The sequence below is a fragment of the Columba livia genome, chromosome 9, assembly GCF_036013475.1.
Source record: "Columba livia isolate bColLiv1 breed racing homer chromosome 9, bColLiv1.pat.W.v2, whole genome shotgun sequence".
NCBI lineage: Eukaryota > Metazoa > Chordata > Aves > Columbiformes > Columbidae > Columba > Columba livia.
This window is the reverse complement of record NC_088610.1, coordinates 15,655,131-15,672,773: the sequence shown is the minus strand read 5'-3', so window position 1 is coordinate 15,672,773 and position 17,643 is coordinate 15,655,131. Positions and strand designations below refer to the sequence as shown.

General features: G+C 36.6%; 1 protein-coding gene across 12 annotated transcripts in view; it reads left to right on the top strand.

Annotated features, from left to right (window-relative positions):
• U2SURP (U2 snRNP associated SURP domain containing) overlaps nt 1-17,443 on the top strand; it is a 46,137-nt gene extending 28,694 nt beyond the window's left edge. For 9 of the 12 annotated variants that reach the window (XM_065073961.1, XM_065073960.1, XM_065073959.1 and 6 more), the window contains 9 exons: nt 1,182-1,304; nt 2,403-2,559; nt 2,890-2,985; nt 3,570-3,636; nt 4,629-4,791; nt 12,035-12,145; nt 14,557-14,675; nt 15,546-15,722; nt 16,926-17,443. In XM_065073961.1, the coding sequence (XP_064930033.1) occupies nt 1,182-1,304; nt 2,403-2,559; nt 2,890-2,985; nt 3,570-3,636; nt 4,629-4,791; nt 12,035-12,145; nt 14,557-14,675; nt 15,546-15,722; nt 16,926-17,064 (1,152 nt within the window). In that variant the 3' untranslated portion in view covers nt 17,065-17,443. The remainder of the gene's footprint in view (nt 1-1,181; nt 1,305-2,402; nt 2,560-2,889; nt 2,986-3,569; nt 3,637-4,628; nt 4,792-12,034; nt 12,146-14,556; nt 14,676-15,545; nt 15,723-16,925) is intronic. The other 3 variants (XM_065073964.1, XM_065073963.1, XM_065073962.1) reach the window with 1 other exon arrangement.
• Nucleotides 17,444-17,643: the final 200 nt, after the last annotated feature.

The window sequence follows — 17,643 nt, the reverse complement described above, 5'->3', positions numbered from 1 at the left end:
GAAGAAAAGGAGCATCCAGCAGCTGAGGTGTGCTGGTAGATGTACCCCTGCAGAGTTGAGACGTTATCTATCAAGTACTTGAATTGCAAACAGGGCCTTCAAGCTTTTGGATTATTTTTGGACCACCTGTATTTCAGTGTCAAAACTAAATTTGGTCTCCTCAGTGTGAAAAGAAACTGCTGAACATAACAGCATAAAGTTACTTTTTAATATTTTTGTGATAGTTCGGCTTCATTTTTTGAGGTCTAATAAGCTGCGTGACCGTGGGTAGTTGAGAGCGATTTTTGAGATCAAGGGCTGGGCTTCTCAGCATTCTCATGCTCATCCCGGCTTTTCTTTCTTCTGTTTAAAACAAGGGTGTCAAACTCATTTTTGCTGGTGGCCACATCAGCCTCTTGGTTGCTGTCAAAGGGCCGAATGTAATTTTAGGACTATACAAATGTAGGAGTAGTTTAAAAGATGTCTCTACATTTCTTTTCTTCTTTTATTTTAAAGCAGACTCTTCAAATACAGAAAAACTAACTATACTGTAACCTTTGTATTAAAGTCTTTATCCTGGCTGTCCTACCTTCTCTGCTCCCAGTAGCTCTAGACTGAGAGTCATTTTTAGTTATCTGCTATTTTAAAACTGCTTCTTCCATTATATGGTAAAGACAGGCAGTAGATTATTTTTATAGCTACTTCTCCAGCTACATTTAATGTGTCAAGCTTGAGCTGAAGGCCTATCATTTCAAATATACTTCTACCAAAAAGTGAGAGCGGGAAGATAATTTCACCTGAATAATATGAGTAAGCCCATGTTAATTTTAGTTACTCTGTTTTAGAAAAGTAAAGATATTTTCTGTTACGTTTAGTAGAGACACTTGCTTTGAACGTGTGGGCAAAATAAAATTTACCATTGGGATAGGAATTGTTTACAGCTGAAATTGATAATGTAACAGGAATTTAAAGGGAAAATGAAACCAAAGCATGATTTTTTTTTTTTTTAAAAAAAGTACTTCCTATATACACGGTTTTGTAAATTTACTAGTCTTGCCCAGTATGGTATCATTGTAATATACTCTACTATGGAACTACTTAGGAGTAGCTGTCTACAGTAGTAGTTCTCTGTGGTGTATTTCCGATCACTTAAAGTTTCTTGGGACAAAGTTTTTAGCATTTTTTTGTCCTATTGCTTCTAGCAACGGGTAATGACATGCTTCCGAGCGTGGGAGGACTGGGCCATCTATCCAGAACCATTTCTCATCAAACTACAGAATATTTTCTTGGGGCTTGTAAATATCATGGAAGATAAAGAGGCAGAGGTGAGTGACCATGGCAGTGGTGGCATCAGATGGTGAGGACATATGTGTAAATACAAAATAGGGCTGGCAAGCATAATTTTGATAGCTCTGTCAGGGTGAATAAACCTTTTTTTCCTCTGAATTGTTGCTCTTAAATACAGGCGTAACAGAAATTTTCAGATGCAAATACTGTTTAATCTGCTTATGCATTTATTGCTTGTAAATCAGGTGCTGTGATGGAGTTAAATTGTGAAACCATTTCAGAGCAACGAGTAGTGCAGAGTAAGAGGTTATTTCCTTTGTATTGGAAAGACTGTAGTATGTGTCTGTGAGTTTTGAGTTGGAATTTCAGGCATTAGTTTTAATTCCTAGATAGCTTGAGATCTGGCTGTCTGAATCATCCAGTTCTTTTGTGTGTGTCACGCTTGGATGCAGTAGAGCCATCTGAGCTTGCTTCGAGAGGAAGGTTGTGACAGGTCATTTACACTGGTGATACTCTACTTGGACCTTGGCTGTGTTGTATTAGAGCAGTAAGTTGCAAACTTTCTAGTTGTGCTACAGCATTTATCTTAGTTTGGTTTGGTTTGTTTTTTTGTTTTTTGATAGAGGTTATTTGAAGCGGGGTATGCAATGAGTTTTAGTTATTGCATAGTGACATGTATAAATTATTATTCAATATTTTGAAGCTCAATGCTTAAAATTTCTAAAATGCCATTAGCACTGAGTGAACGTGTACTGATCTGTTTACAGTTACGTATAAATATTGTTTAAGAGAATTGAGACAGTGAACACTAATAAACTGATGTATGTTTAGGATAAGTTCTCTTTTTTTGAATATAGTTATTGCAAAGCTTCCAGTACATTGTGGACAAATTCCAAGTTCTTGCTTATAACTTTTTGTAGGAGGATATTGTCATATTTTTCCTCTGCAATAAGCAATTGTACTAGATAGCAAAAATTGGTAAAGTTGAGTTTTTTGGATTGTAGGTATTTTTAAAACTAAAATGATAATTTTCAAAATTTAAAAATGGTAATTTTAAAAATGACTAAATTAATAATTGGAGAAGTAAAGAAAAGCAATGTAGATTTGTTATTGAAATAATTATTATTTGCTTTCAGGAAGTACCAGATGATCTCGATGGTGCTCCCATTGAGGAAGAGCTTGATGGTGCTCCGCTAGAAGATGTGGATGGAATTCCGATTGATGCTGCTCCTATTGATGATCTGGATGGAGTCCCAATTAAATCGCTGGATGACGATCTTGATGGAGTTCCTTGTATGAAATGTTTCAACTTTACTTTCAGTTTGAATCTTTAATTTTTGATGATGCAGCATGTAGCTTTGCAAAATGTTGAATTGATTCATTTCAATTTGTTCTCAGAAGAGCTAGTTTAAAAACTGCTTTTAAATTGTTAGTGCTTCAGGGACACAGTAGGTGTCTTCTGGTCTTTTGCACATCAGGTTCCAAATCCCAATTTATTTTCTTTGCAAATAAAGAAATGGTATGATGTGCTTCAGTATTTAAATCGGGTTGGTGTATTATGATTTTTTCATTTGAACTTTTGAAGAGCTTTGGAAATGATTTCTGTCTCTCTTTGGATAACAGTGGATACAGCCGAAGACCCAAAAAAGAACGAGCCAATATTTAAGGTTGCCCCTTCAAAGTGGGAAGCAGTGGATGAATCTGAACTGGAAGCTCAGGGTTAGTTTTCAAAGTGTATATTAAAATGAAACACTTCCCTAAAGTAACCCAAAAGCTTGAAGTCACCTGTTTCGTGATTATATTAAATTGATTTGTTTAAGAGTGTTAATATGATTTCTGTAGTAATACAGTAGGATTTTAAGTTGTAACTTCTTTTTTTAGCTGTAACTTCAGTGAAGGAAAGAATGTGTTCTGGTTTTGTTATTTTACTTCAGTAACCTACCAACCTTTAAAAACCATTTCCAGTTCATTAAGAATAAATATTGAAACAAAAATCTGGGTATGTAGTTGGCAGTCTTTCTCAATGTTTGTTTGCAGGATAAGATTTTACCAACTGACAAATATTTGGCTGCTTTTGAAGGATTTAGTGAAACATGAAATGCAGTGTAGGTTAATAGCTCTGTATAATAGTAAATATTTAGATAATGTGCACTTTTGAGTACTCCTATGAAATAGAAAGTCTTTATTAAGTTCTAGATGTTGCTAAATATTATCACATTGTAATCTTTATATCTACAAGGACTACTTTTCAGGTTAAGCGACAGTTTTTTCTGTTCTTACAATTATCTTATCGTCTCTTCTAGCTGTTACTACTTCTAAGTGGGAGCTTTTTGACCAACATGAAGAATCTGAGGAGGAAGAAATTCAAAAGTAAATACTTTTTCATTCTGATGAAAACATATACATTTTCTGCCTCTAAGGTTGAGTGTCTGTGAAGGTCCCTGTAAAAGAGATATTTTTTTATAAGAGCAGAACAAAAATGAAATTTTGAGAGTAAGAAAATAAGAAAATGGAGAAAAATTGGGTTTTTAGTACAGCGTGCTTTCAGCCCTCATAGCTATTTTCTAACATGATGAATTGCACCTTTTGGTAGAGTTGTTAACCATAATCTTTAAATTGACAATGATTTGATAACTTAATGTCAAATAGTAAGAGCTCAGGTGGTATCTTACAGTTTAGAAATCTTGATGTCAGATATGTATGAATGTAAACCTCTGCCTTTTGCTTTTGAGACAAACACCATGGTTACTTTTCTGATGTAGATGTTTCCTTGGAGGCTCATAAGCTCCACACCATCTGTTGATTTTGGGCAGTCTTTAACTTTGTTCATTAGGCGATTGAGAGCGTCTGTTAGTAATGCTGTAAATATCTCACTGCATCGTATGTAGTATGGCAGCACTCTAGTGGCCAGTCTGGGAATAGAATTTTGAATATCTGCCATGTCTCAGGTTTGTCTCCAAAATCCAAAAATGCAGTAAATTTTATTCTTTTATAAAACTTACTGTATCTGAAAAGCTCAGCTACAGCTCGTAAAGAGATTTTGATGAGGTAGGGGACTTGTTTTCTAGCAGAGTTAGATATGGATTTGGTGACTGTAAATTTAAAGAATTCTTCTGCATGCTGTGTATATGAAAAATATATATATCATCTGAGTAAGAAAACCTAATGACTTAAGTTAACGAAATTACGAAGCTATCTGTTTCACAGATGGAGACTGTTTTGTAGTTTCAGACTTTTACATAACATCTTAATAGATTTCAAATCATAGAAACTGAGTTGGAGAGGTAGCAAATTTTGTAACAGATAATTGTCCTTTTTTTATATATATATATCTCGGTTAATTCTTCATGTTTTCTGTAAAGTCAAGAAGAAGAAAGTGAAGATGAGGAAGACACTCAGAGTTCTAAGTCAGAAGAGCAACACATGTATTCCAATCCCATTAAAGAAGAAATGCCTGAATCTAAGTCATCAGTCAAATATTCAGAAATGAGTGAAGAAAAGCGTGCCAAACTCCGGGAGATAGAGGTCAGTATGTGGTGTTCTGTGCCACCCTTCAGTATCTTTCCAATCCTCCTGCCCCTGAGTTCTCTACATATAATAGGGAGTTATTTTTACTGAAATAATTATAGTCCTATTATATAGTGTGTTTTTCAGTCCAGTGTATTTTTATAGAGGTTTGTTTGTTTACAGCCTTGCTTTGCCTTGTTTCGGCTTTCAAAATAATGCAGGAAGAAATGAAAAATTGAGTTGGGGGACATTACATGGTGAGGATTATTCTTCTCTTTCAGAGTCCTTTTTCAGTACCACTGGTAGCCTTAGATTTCTTGGGCTCCTCTACACTTCCCTCCTCTGGGCAAGCAGGAGTGACTTTTGGATGTGGCCCTAGTCCTATGCCTTTCTTGTTCTGTCTCTTGCCTCGAAGTGTCTGTATTTTATTGCATTTAAAAGTTGCTCCTTTCACTGTGTCAGCCATCAAATGAAGTAGATGCAACAAAACTGAGTGGTCCTGGAAATCAGGCATTTTAATTGGAGATGTACATGCAATGTATAGGGCTCACTTGTCCTTTGATCCTTTCTCCAGGCATAGGTGTTAGGGCTGATGAGCGCAAATTCTGATGTCTTCATGCTGGCTTCTGAGCTTGTGGTTGACTGAGATGGTAACTGTAACTTGAGTTTAGCATGAGCTGGCAGCAAAGCCTTTTTGTCACACAGTGCCATGCAAACATTTAAAATTGCATGCAACTTTTCAGCTTGTGTTCATTATTGAAACTCATGATACATCGAATACTGAAATTCTTATATGTTCTGTTCATTGCATTAAAATGATATTAAGAAATGCTAAACTACTTGTTGAAGTTGTAGCATCTTCAAGTGACACATTATAATTCAGGTAATATTTTGAAGGTGGAGTTGTGGCTGCCTACCCATTTATGCTATAATGTGCTGGTTAGCTGAAATCAGACATAGCAAAGGCCCATAATATTATTTTAAAATATTATTGATTATACATCTTAAAATGTCACGACTGTTGTTTCTCCCAAATATGTTTCTGTTTAATAATTCAGATTATTAAAATGAATGGACCGTAACTAAGCAGTTAGAAACCTCTTGCTTTGTGTAGCAGTTTGAGAGTTCACGATTCATACCCATTTGAAGCGAGTAAATTCTGAATTTGAGAAGAGCTAAGTGGGATTTATGTCTGACTTGACTCACGATGGCAGTAGTTCTGTAGCATATATTTGATGTTAGACTAACAGAAGTGAAACTAGTTTTCATCTTTCTGTGATAATGATTGTAGCGGTTATGGAAAGGGCTCCTTTCAGATTGAGTATTTGTTTTGTAGATGTGATCCTGGCAGTCATGGAGGCAGATTAGGAAGTGATTTACTTGAAGCATTGTCAATTTTACACTGCACAAGTGTTGTAATTTGTTTCCTAAATGTATCCCGTCTGTAACTGTTTTAGGTGGTCAATATTTCAGGTTTTCAAGTGCATGTTGCCATCTTTATTCCTTATGGTAACTAAATTACCATCTGAGTTTCAGACTTTTAGAATCACCAGAAAAGGATTGTAATTTTTTTTTTCATTTTCAGAGTATTTCAGACACTATGTAGAAGTACTTAAAATGTAAAATTTCTCCTGAAGTCTGTCATCAACTGGAAAGTACTCCCTGTACTACTTTACAGCATTCATGCTCAAAGGTTCTTAGTATGTAGCCAGCGCCTGCCAAGGAACACGTCCATTATTAAATTTGAGGGGAGGAACTGAGGAAAAACAAACAAACAGAAAAAAAAAAACAACACAGCAAAAAACCCCAACAGTTACCAGCTTTAACAATTATGCCATCTAATATACACTGTTAAAAATGTCCTGTAAAATCTTTGGCAAAAAAACCTGCAAAGTCTGATTGTCAGTTTACACAGTGACTACCAGGGAAGCTGAAACACATTTTTTTAATGCATTTTTTGGAAATCCATGCATGCAAACAGCAACTCTTTCTCTTGGCACACTTAGCAGTCAGCTGGGAGAGGAAGGTGCAGTAAGAAACAAGCTTTGACTACAGCCATGTGACCGAAAGGCAGGTTATTAACGCTTTGTTCGCCTGCCCCCAGAGCCCTGCTAACCTTGCTGAAGTATGAATTCTTTCTGGAACTTGGCAAGGGCAGAACTTTTTTTAACACCAACGAACAGTGATTTCTTTATCGTTCTTTTCTAAATATGGAAAGAATAGCGCTTTGCTTTTCATTGTAACTCAAATCTCAGAATGGTCTTTACCAGTGCTGTGCACGTGTATCTTCTCTTTCCGTGCCCCAGGGACGTATAAAAGAAACGTGTGTACCTCTTTGTAAAGAGACCTCAGTGCCATGAAGTGTTAGAAAAATGGGAATTTTATGTTGCCTAAATTATTCATTAAGTGTTTGTCCTCTAAGTGTACGAAAACTCATAGACAAAATGAAGCAGCATTGTCCTCTGTGTGTTCTGGATTTCAAGGCCCTGTATACCTTTGTCAAGAAATTGAAATTCCATACAGTTTCCATTATTTCCTTCTCAGATTGTGGTGCTTAGTATGCAGAATACTCACTGTTACATATTTGTTCATCAAGTCATAGGAGATATCTGAGGCTTGTAACCATCACTAAAAGAATATAACCCTTCGGTCTTTATAGTCTGTGGAGGTTTCTGCACCTTGCTCATTTGTGGCCACTGCAAAATTATAACAAGATATCTAATTAAATATCTTACTCATTGTGGCTTAATGATAACAGATGAGACAAATTTGCTCTTGCTTGGCCAATAGTTTTGTTGTTTATGGTAGTTGTTCCTTAGAAGATAACTGTCTTAATTCAGCAGTTTCTGGTCTATTTTTGAATGTACTTTTGTTTTACACAAAGAGAAAAGTGAGGAATCTCTTAGCTGCAAGACACATGGCATTCTGCGAGTGTGGCGGAGCATGCCAGATGTCTGTTACCGTTGAAGAGGTATTTCACGTGTGTACACCAGTGTCGCTGTCATCTGTTGTTGATAACACCGTAGCTGCAGAAATTCCACTGCTCATAGACTCACTGGAATACTCAGGCTTTCAAATAAATACTTTGCTTTTGGCAAAATCTAGGACTTGTTGCAGTGACGCTGCTTTAAGGAAAACACTTTGGTTTGCTTGGACGTCTCTCCTGTCTGTAATCAGTCTAAATTTGAGTGAAATTACATATAAAACACAAATTGCTATGTTTCATCCAGCATCCGGTGATACCTTCCTGGTTAATCCTAGTGTGTAGCATGCAGCTAATTTACCTCAAATAAGTTGTGTTTGAACCTGGCTGCTTACGTTCTGACCTGTGTGCATGTGGAATAACCTCTTTTTTTATTTCCCCTGAAGACCACTGTGTGTGGACTCAGACAGTATCAGCAGAAGTTTAGGAAACCAAGAACAGGTTTGAAAATAGATCCGTTTTGAGCAAGGGAGGCTGCCCACAGCAACACCTGCTTGGGTCAAAATGCAAAAAGCTATGGGCAGGGCTTCAGTTTACATCAGTCTTTGGTTTCCATGAATCATCATAGCAAGATTTTACTCTTGTCTGTAGCTTGCTGCTTACTGGTTAGTCTGTAATCAAGACCTCAGCTTCTAGGAATGGCTGAATCTTTCAAGCTCTCAATGAGAGGGGGAAATTTCAAGTTGAGAACCAATAGACAATAGGCATGTTGTAGAGCTGTTTATCTTGAACTTATGAGAGATACCTCCTCATGGCTAGTGAAAAATATGGTCCATGCATTGGAGTGTTTAGTTGAGATTGTTCACGAGAACTCCAGTGGTACTGGACAGTTCTGCATTGCAGTCTCTGAAAACCTCTGAACTCTCTCTAGCCTGGGAGGCTGCTGTGTCTTAAGAATTCAGTATTGCAAAGTTTTGGCACAGGGTTTTGAAAAATTTTCCCCTTCTATATTACCAAGTGTGTTAATGACTCCGAGGTAGCCTAGATACCATGTATCCACTCCTAAGGATGAACAGGTTTGATAGATCTTGTCTGTTAGACAGGAATAATTAAAGAATAACCAATTTAATGAGAATATATTAGTTCTTTCTAAAGGAAAGCTTATGAAGTGGAATGCTTAGAACGTTAATCCCTAGATGCTTAAGCAGATTTAAGCCTAAGTTTTAAGGATCTCTTTCTCCTGAGGGTGTATCTGGAACTGCATGATAGGGATATAAACATCATATATTCTACTGAAAGAGATCAATAGAGTGTTCACTATGGCAAATATGCTATGAATGGTAATGTGATGAAAGGAGATAGCCAAACATGTAAGTCTATATAGTAATTCTGAGCAGTAGAATTCTTTAGAGAATTCTTTCCTGGACTTTGGGACCTAAGTAATTCCTTTTCTTTTAAAACATAGTTACAGTGGTGATGTTTTGGAGCATGTAGCAAAAGCTATTATATGTGATGGCATAGGATGAGTGGATCTAACTGCTCACCTCTGCTGAAGGGGAACATCCTGATCCTGCTTGTGAGCTCTGGCACCTGCTCTTTCTTCCCCTGAGCTAATACATCGCACAAATGCAGGGAAGAAATATTGAAGGCAAGGAGTATGATTCTGCTGGATTAGTGCATTGATCTGGCTTGTGGAAGGCTCAGCCAACCACAGCAGCTGCTGAAAGGGCAGATGAAGGGGAACCCCTTGTTTGGACTGCAGGAGTGGGGAAGGAAGGTGGAAGAGAGCGATCTTTCTGTAGTGAGCTATTGATACCATTTTGGCATTCTGTAACACTTAATCTCCTTTTCCAGGGGATATACTAAAGCCGATTTCCTCTACCCACAGCATCTTTCTAAAACCAGCCAGTTTTCATGGGTTTGAAGGGTGACACAGGAGTATGCAGAAGAGAGATCCACTGATAATTGGCGTGTAAAAGACCACAGCTGTCTCAGGAGATCATATGGTGACAACGTAGTTGGAGCCTGGGGAGGTGTTGAGGCAATGGTTAGTGTACAGGCTTTCCTATGGTCCTCTCTAGGCATGTGCTTATGACCACCTTTCCCCCACCTCTGCCCACAGGTATTGGAAAGGTGACATGCACAGAGTTTCTCTCGGCATTTTACGTTTCATGCCAGCGGTGGGTTGTGTGACATGCACGGAACAGGCTGCTAGAAGTTCAGCTTTTCTTTGCATCCAGATTAGTTTATTAAGTCAAGTAAAGCCTGTTGATCGGATTCCTAGTTTTCCTTAATTTCTTTGGGCTATAGACTTGTGGATCCTTGCTTTCAAAATACGATTAAACAGAGATAGTGTCACAGCTTTGTTGGCTAAAAATGTCAAGAAATGAAAATGAAATCTTCTGGGGTGTGGTGGGGTTTTTTCCCTTTTTTTTTTTTTTCCTGGTGGTCGTTTGTTTGCTTTTTAAATTATCTGGTTGATTTAATTGAGAAAATGAAGTCAAAGTTTTGTGAGCGTTTTGTGACCTTCTAGATCAGTTCAGCCTCCTCTTAACTTCCTCTGTTCAGAATGAGCTATGCAAGCAGCTAGTGGCCTTGGAGTTTACATGAAGGTAGAGAATGCAATCTTGATTTCTTACCAGAACAGGTGGTGCAGGGAGACACTTAATATATGGTTCCAAGAGGTATTCCTGCTTTTGAAACTTCTGCATTTGAAGGGGGGTGGGGGCATTTAAAAAATGCCTTTATAGAAGCTGGAGTGGTATGCGAACAGTTGATGTCAGTTTTCCATTGGCTGCTATTTAATTGGCTGAATTATAAACAAAAATGAAAAATGCTGAAGCACAGATAGAACATACTCTGTAAATGGGGGAGGTAAGCAGAACATTTGTCAGAAATTTACCGTGGTACAAGATAGCAGAGTTATTCCACTGTGTTCTGTGTTTGAGAATAAAATGAAAAATACGTTGTTGGCATAAGCTCTGTAAATGAAGGAGAAGTGGATCCTGTTCAGAGTAGTGCTTATCCCTGCCTGGGTTTTCTATTTTTTAACATATTTGTTCTTGTGATTAGTTTGTTTTTGTGAGCAAAATGCTCAGTCAGTAATTGGAAGGGCTGATTACAGTATATGATATCTTCATATGCAGCGCGGCTTCCTACTTTTGAGAAGGAAGAAAAAACTTTAGGGTTTGATTCTGTGCCTACTTCATAATTAGGGAATTGAGGACCTGGAGAATAGGAATCCTTTCAGATAATCAAAATGAACGCTGTTGCAAAGTCTTTTGCTCTGTGTGTTTTCAGTGTGAAACAGTTAAATATTTCTAAAGAGAAAAATGTTTTGTGTGTTTGCTAAAAATGAAACCTCAAGCACTGGAGAAATATACTTGTATATATGACTGCGTAGGAAATTATTAAACCAGGAAATAAAAAGAGGTCAGGGCATAAGCATTTGGAAGAGGACTGACAAATACAATGTGACTTATTACCAAGCTCCTCCACACCACCCTGAGAAAGAGACACCTCCTCATACGAAAAAATTGAAGGGTTGTTTGTAAAAGGCTGTGGCAGTAAGGATAAAGAATTGACAAATGTTAAGAGATGTGAGTGAAATTTTCTAATGAGAATCAACTTGGAGAAAGGTTTTACTTTGTCTAGGCAGAAAAAATAACCCTGTGCAAAAATTCTCATATTTGCTTAACTTTGTGACTCAGTTAAGGATATTATTGTAGTAAATTTAGTGTTACATTTAGCAGCACTAGTGAGCTGAATTTTGTTGCTAAGCTTGACAGTACATGAAAGAGTATTATGGTAGTAAAAACAAATTGCTTCAAATCATTCACTCTGTGCAAACAGCCCTGAAGAGGAGATGCATTTGTTTTATGTAGTAATTATTTCAATCATTTGATTTTAATATTTGGGGTTGAACGGAAAAAAGTCAGTTTCTGAAGTAAAACTTGGAGTAGGCAAGAGAAGTTGAAACTATGTATTAAGACACCTGCAGCAAATGATCTCATTTAAAAAAAAAAAAAATGGATAATGGTCTGAGAAATATAAGGGTTCGATGTTCTAATGATGGAAACAAAATTTAGTAAAATAACAGACAAAAATCCCTTTATTTTTGTTTCTTAACATGTCTGTAAACAACTGCAGGTGCCTGGAGACAAGTGTGTGGTTTTGTTGCTTTGATCCAGTTTAAATAAAGTTAGTGTCTTTTTGTGCACAAATTTGTATCGAAAGAATGAAGAACAGACTATAAATCATGGAAATTTCATTTTCAGCCACCTGCCTAACTGGATAATCATAAGCCAAATAACCTAATGGTCAGTATTATTTTCACAGCTTAAGGTGATGAAGTTTCAGGATGAGTTAGAGTCTGGGAAAAGACCCAAGAAACCAGGCCAGAGTTTTCAGGAACAGGTTGAACACTATAGAGACAAGCTGCTCCAGAGGGTAAGAAATGTTCTTTGTTTGGCTCTGATTCTGTGATAGGCTTCTGTTGAGTTTATCAAATGTAAGGTGGCATTAAGCGTAACAACACATGCTTCTTGTTAAAATTCTACTGCAATGTCAAAGTGCATGTCTAAATCCAAATGCTTTCTGCAGGGTAGATATAATCTCTCTTTTTAGTCAAAATAATGTATTTCACACCGTGCAGATGGATATCATTAGAATGTATTGAAACCTTGAATAGGTCACTTCTGGATGTACTACATAAACCAACCTGTTAGGTGTGGGAAAGGGAGAGCTGTCAATTGAAGATGTTCATCAGACTTTTCATTTTACTTTTAGCAATTGATCCGTTGTGCTAAAGGCTTCCAAAGGAAGAGAAAAAAGTAGTATTAAGCAGCGTATGTGCTCCTGATTCTCCAGTGTCTAAGATTTCCTGGATAATTCCAGCTCGCACTGTCACCTAAAAGTGAATAATTCTGTACCATTTCATTGCCGTTTTCAGTAGTCCTCTCTGGACTATGAAGTCAGAGCAGCTTTAAAAGTTATCATCATATAAACGATGTCATGTGATCTTGAATCTTTGAAACATAAAAAAAGAACATGTAACCTGTTCGGCCAACACATTTAGTGAGACAGACCAAGTGGCAGTTTCTTCTCTAATCTGGTTTCATGGCCTGGCAGATGCATGATGAAGTGAGATACCCATGTAGGTTCTTGGAAGCTAAAAACAAATAGGCAGTTTTCACCAGGTGTTTTTCTGTCATTTGTTGTTTGCGTTATTGGGTGCTCAATATCTGACTAATTCACTAAAGTAGTTTTGCACGGTACCTTGAAGAGAGAGACTTGGAAAAATTAAGAAAGCAGATCCTTCACGGATTGGAGGTTGATGTTAACAGTTAAGACTGCAATTTTTATAAGTAACTTTTATAAGTAATTTTAAACTGTAATCGTATCCTAAAACTTCCCACTTACCCAGTGTTTTCTGTAGTTGGAGAAAGAATTGATTTGTGCAGTAAGCACGGAATGTTTAGTGAGACAGTAGCTTGTAAGAACAGAATCATAATCCTGATACTTGTTAGATGCCACGTGTTGGATTAGTTCAACCAGATTGCAATATTTTAAGATTTTTAATTCTTTTTTTTTCTGTTTTCATTTTTCACTAATGAACATAATATTTAGGTAAGAAAAATTTCAGTGTAATCTTAACAGATCTTTAAAACAATAGTAACACCATTGTTAGGGGAATAACTTTATATTTTGCTTTAATGCCATAATAATTTTGGTTTGTATAATGTAATACTAGTTCTGATTGCATTTCGCACAGACTTGGTGATTGGTCATTGGTTTTTTTCTAATTGACTATAGAATAAGCCTTCTAAGAGTAAATTTCCTGTTAGTGTTGTATATTGTTAAGAGAGTTGGAACTCATAGCTACTTAAAATACTGTTTATTCTTATTTATCAGGATGAAATAATTAGTTGTGCAATGAAATAAGCTAGGCACATCTGAAGAGCCCATTGATTTTAGTGGAATCTAGCACTAGCTTGCAATGGTAGGTGCAACAATAAGGGACACTGGAAAATTTTATTGCTGAGTCTTACATGTAAATAAAATGTGAGACTAGATTAGTGCAGCTGTCCTGGTATTTTCTGCACTTGTGTTATCTCCCTCCGTCCTTTTCTTTTTCCCCTCTTTCTTTCATTTAGCTGAATCACCCCTCTTTGTCTTCATGGCATATGCAGGGAATCGTTTATTTTTTGCCATGGAAGGAATTTATGCCAGTACTTAAGGAAGCACATTTCCTCATCTCTGTACACAGACTTGCTGATGGTTTAGGTTTATTTCTGCATAATTAGTTTTCTAACTATTTGACAGACAAATGAGGTGTGCACAGGGTATATATTTTCTTTCAGAATGGTCCTGCTGGTATATGGAAATGGACCATATTTATGGGGGGGTTGGACAGAGTAGATGTTATTGCAGAATCTTAAATTTTTGTTTTGTCTTTAAATGTCTTGTAGTTATGAAATTACCTCAATTTTCAATCTGGATTAATGAAGATGAATGCATATGTTTTAACTAGAAAGGTTCCTGGTATTCTTTCATGTTTAATTTAGTTTAGAAAATCTGATACAGCTGTAATGTTTCCCTGAACATTTGTAAAATTGAAGACTGTATCCAATTAGATACTCAGACTTTCTCACATAAAGTGACATCTTTGATGTTGTTGTCAGTGTTTGTGTTAAAATAAATGTTTCTGCTGTGTACAAAGCAATAGTAACAATTTGGAGAGTGGGTATGGCATGACCATTTGTACCTTCACTGCTCAGTGCTTTTGTGCTGTTTGTGATTCACTTGTCTTAATAATTAGTCAAGCTCATCTGAAATCATGAATGCTTCTAATAATTTAGGAAAAAGAAAAAGAGTTGGAAAGAGAACGGGACAGAGACAAAAAGGACAAAGATAAATCTGAATCCAGGTCCAAAGATAAGAAGGAGAAGGAGGAATGTACACCAACAAGGAAAGAGAGGTATGGCTTCCCTGGGAGTCAAGTGGATGCGAGGAAAAACCTCACAGTTACTATCTTTGTATTACCTTGGCAGCCTTGAAATGACATTGTATTACACATCTGGTTTTGAAAGAAAAACACAAACACACCCAAACCAAACCAAAACAGTCCCACCCAACAAAAACAAACAAACAAACAACAACAAAAACAATTAAAAACCCCCACACAGCAAAACAAACCAAACCACAACACCCCATGCTTTGGATATTAAAACATGTTTCAAAATGTTAAAGGCATTGTTGATTTTATCCTGCCCCAAGTGATGTGCCTTTTTGAATGGAATTCCCTTTTGGTTCATTTAAGCCAAATACATTGACCAGTTGAAAACAGGTTATTTAGCTCTCTTTAGCAGTAAATCGACTGTAGAATATTAATCAGAAAACTATGCTGAAATCACACCAGAAATTTGCAGTGACCTAAATGTTATTCATTTTGTAGTGAAAATTCTTCAAAACAGCTAGTTTTAGGATAGTCGATTGTATACTCTGATCTTCTAATACTTGTATAGCGCAACCCTTCCATGGCATTAAGTGTAGGTGTGGTGAAATAGTTTGCTTTTCAGGAACTTATGACGATGTTTTTACACTGCATTAAACAAAAATGAGTCACTGGCCTTAATTTTTTTTCAACCAGAGAAAGTCTGGTGCACATGCTGAACTGGATTTATTTTTTTTAAAGTCATAAAAAGCCTACTACTTTTTAATTACTTAAAATGATCTAACGTTATGTTGGCAAAAGAAAACATCTGCGGAAAGGTATCAGTTTTCTTAATACACAGTTTTACTTCTGAGCATGTATATGTACATAACTGCGTTTTCTTTCTTTACAAAGGAAAAGACGACACAGCGGTTCACCCAGCCCGTCCCGCAGCAGTGGCAGCAGACGAGCAAAATCTCCATCACCAAAATCAGAACGCTCAGAGCGCTCTGAGCGGTCCCACAAAGAGAGTTCACGTTCTCGATCGTCACATAAAGATTCTCCCAGAGATGTCAGTAAAAAAGGCAAAAGGTAAGCTGCTATCTTCACTATCTCTGGTTGTATAAAAGTTAAGTACATAGGTGTGGATTTGGCTGGGTTTTTTGTTTGGTTTTTAGCAGAGCATATTTGATTGGCAAAGCCTCCCCCTTACCTGCTGTTAACAAGGCCGTTCACTTCTGTGTTCTCATTTACCTGTTTGCTGATAATTTTGAGAAACAGTACTTTAACCAAAGTACCTTGCTTCTTCATTAGCTTTTTATTTTCTAAGGGCAAATCTTCTGTAGCACATAGAACTTCTAGAATTATAGTGAGCGTGCAGTCTTTCAGTGGTAATTTGCTTACATTAAGCTCCTGTCCTATGGTTTGTTTTTTAATGAAAAGAAATCTAGATTAGATAGTGCTTATGGTTTTTCATTTCCAAAGTAGATATTACCTATTCTCTAGACTCACACAAATATTTGTCTCTAGTTAATGCTAAACTCAGGGTGAGATTTTATTATTGTATTGATGCTTTTGTAGCTCAGAACTCAGAAGTTCAGCTTCCACTTCTTTAGAGGTGTAGAGTATCTTATTGATATAAGATTCCTCAGACATGCTGAGAAAAATTCTTTGCTGTTGAGAAGATCGTAGTACATATTTATAGTAATTGGATCCTTGTGCTATAAGTTAGGAATTCAAATAGAAGTAGAAAAGTATTTGAGATTCTTTTAAAGTTAATATGATGGTCATTCAATTTAGATTATATCAGATTAATGTATTAGGTGTGAGTTAGATGGCAGTAATTTTATTCAGTTTTCATTCTTTTTCTGTGGGGTTGCATCACAAGCTGAACATGCTTAATGAGAATCAGAAGTATTGCAGCATAACACAGTTCAGTGTAATTTTTCACTTCTGTTCTCTTGTGTATAGATATAGGCTGCTATTAATACAAGAGCCAAGGTGGTTGGGGCATACGTGGAAGGCTGTGAATTCCTTATGTTGGTTTAAGAAAGATATGAACTAGTGTTATTTTTCTTCTGGATTCTAAGCACTGAAGTTAAGCCCAAAATATATTAAAAACCTTATAAGGCAAAAATTGTCTTTTTGTCAAAAGCACGATACCGTTCTTCCACTTAGTAGAGAAAAAGTATTTTCTACCTTGTTTAGCTCAACTAGTGAAATTGAAAATAGCCAAATAGAAAAAGTTGGTATTATCAGTTAGTATTTGACTTTTATTCTTTTCTTCTTTGGCAGGTCGCCATCTGGCTCCAGGACACCCAAAAGATCGAGAAGATCCCGATCCAGATCCCCTAAAAAGTCAGGGAAAAAATCCAGGTCTCAGTCACGTTCTCCTCACAGATCTCACAAGAAGTCAAAGAAAAGCAAACACTGACAATGTTAATATTTTTTATGATGCTGTCACTTACTGGAAATGCGGTTTTGTTTTTGTGCCTGAACAGTCTGTTAAAAAAAACAAAAAAGCATTCCTGATTTATTTTTTTTTTGGTGAATGCACGTGTTTACTCACGAGTATTGGCATCTGTAGACCTGTCATTGTTTTATATTGTACAAAATATCTTCATCGTGACTATTTCCCAAATGAAACATTTTTGTGTTTAGAAGTTTCATCAGAAATGTGTGTAACTGATCTGCTGGCAGTAGTGATATTTTGTTTTAGAATGTTGTGACATAGCAGAAATAACTCAAATGTTCCCCCTTTTTGTAGCTTTGACAATTTGAATTAGATTTCAAATAAAATCTGAACAGAAAAAGAAGGTGTTGTTTTCTTGCCCCACTGGTGATCCAGATCTCTGGAGGAATTCATAGTTTGTTTGGAAGTACTGTGTATTTCAGACATACTATGGTGCTTGGAGCTTTCAGCACAGTGGTAGCTCTGTGCCAGTTTTCACTAGTTTGACTATCAAGATAAAAGCACCTTTGGAATCCAGTGGATGGGTTTTCTTTCCTACCG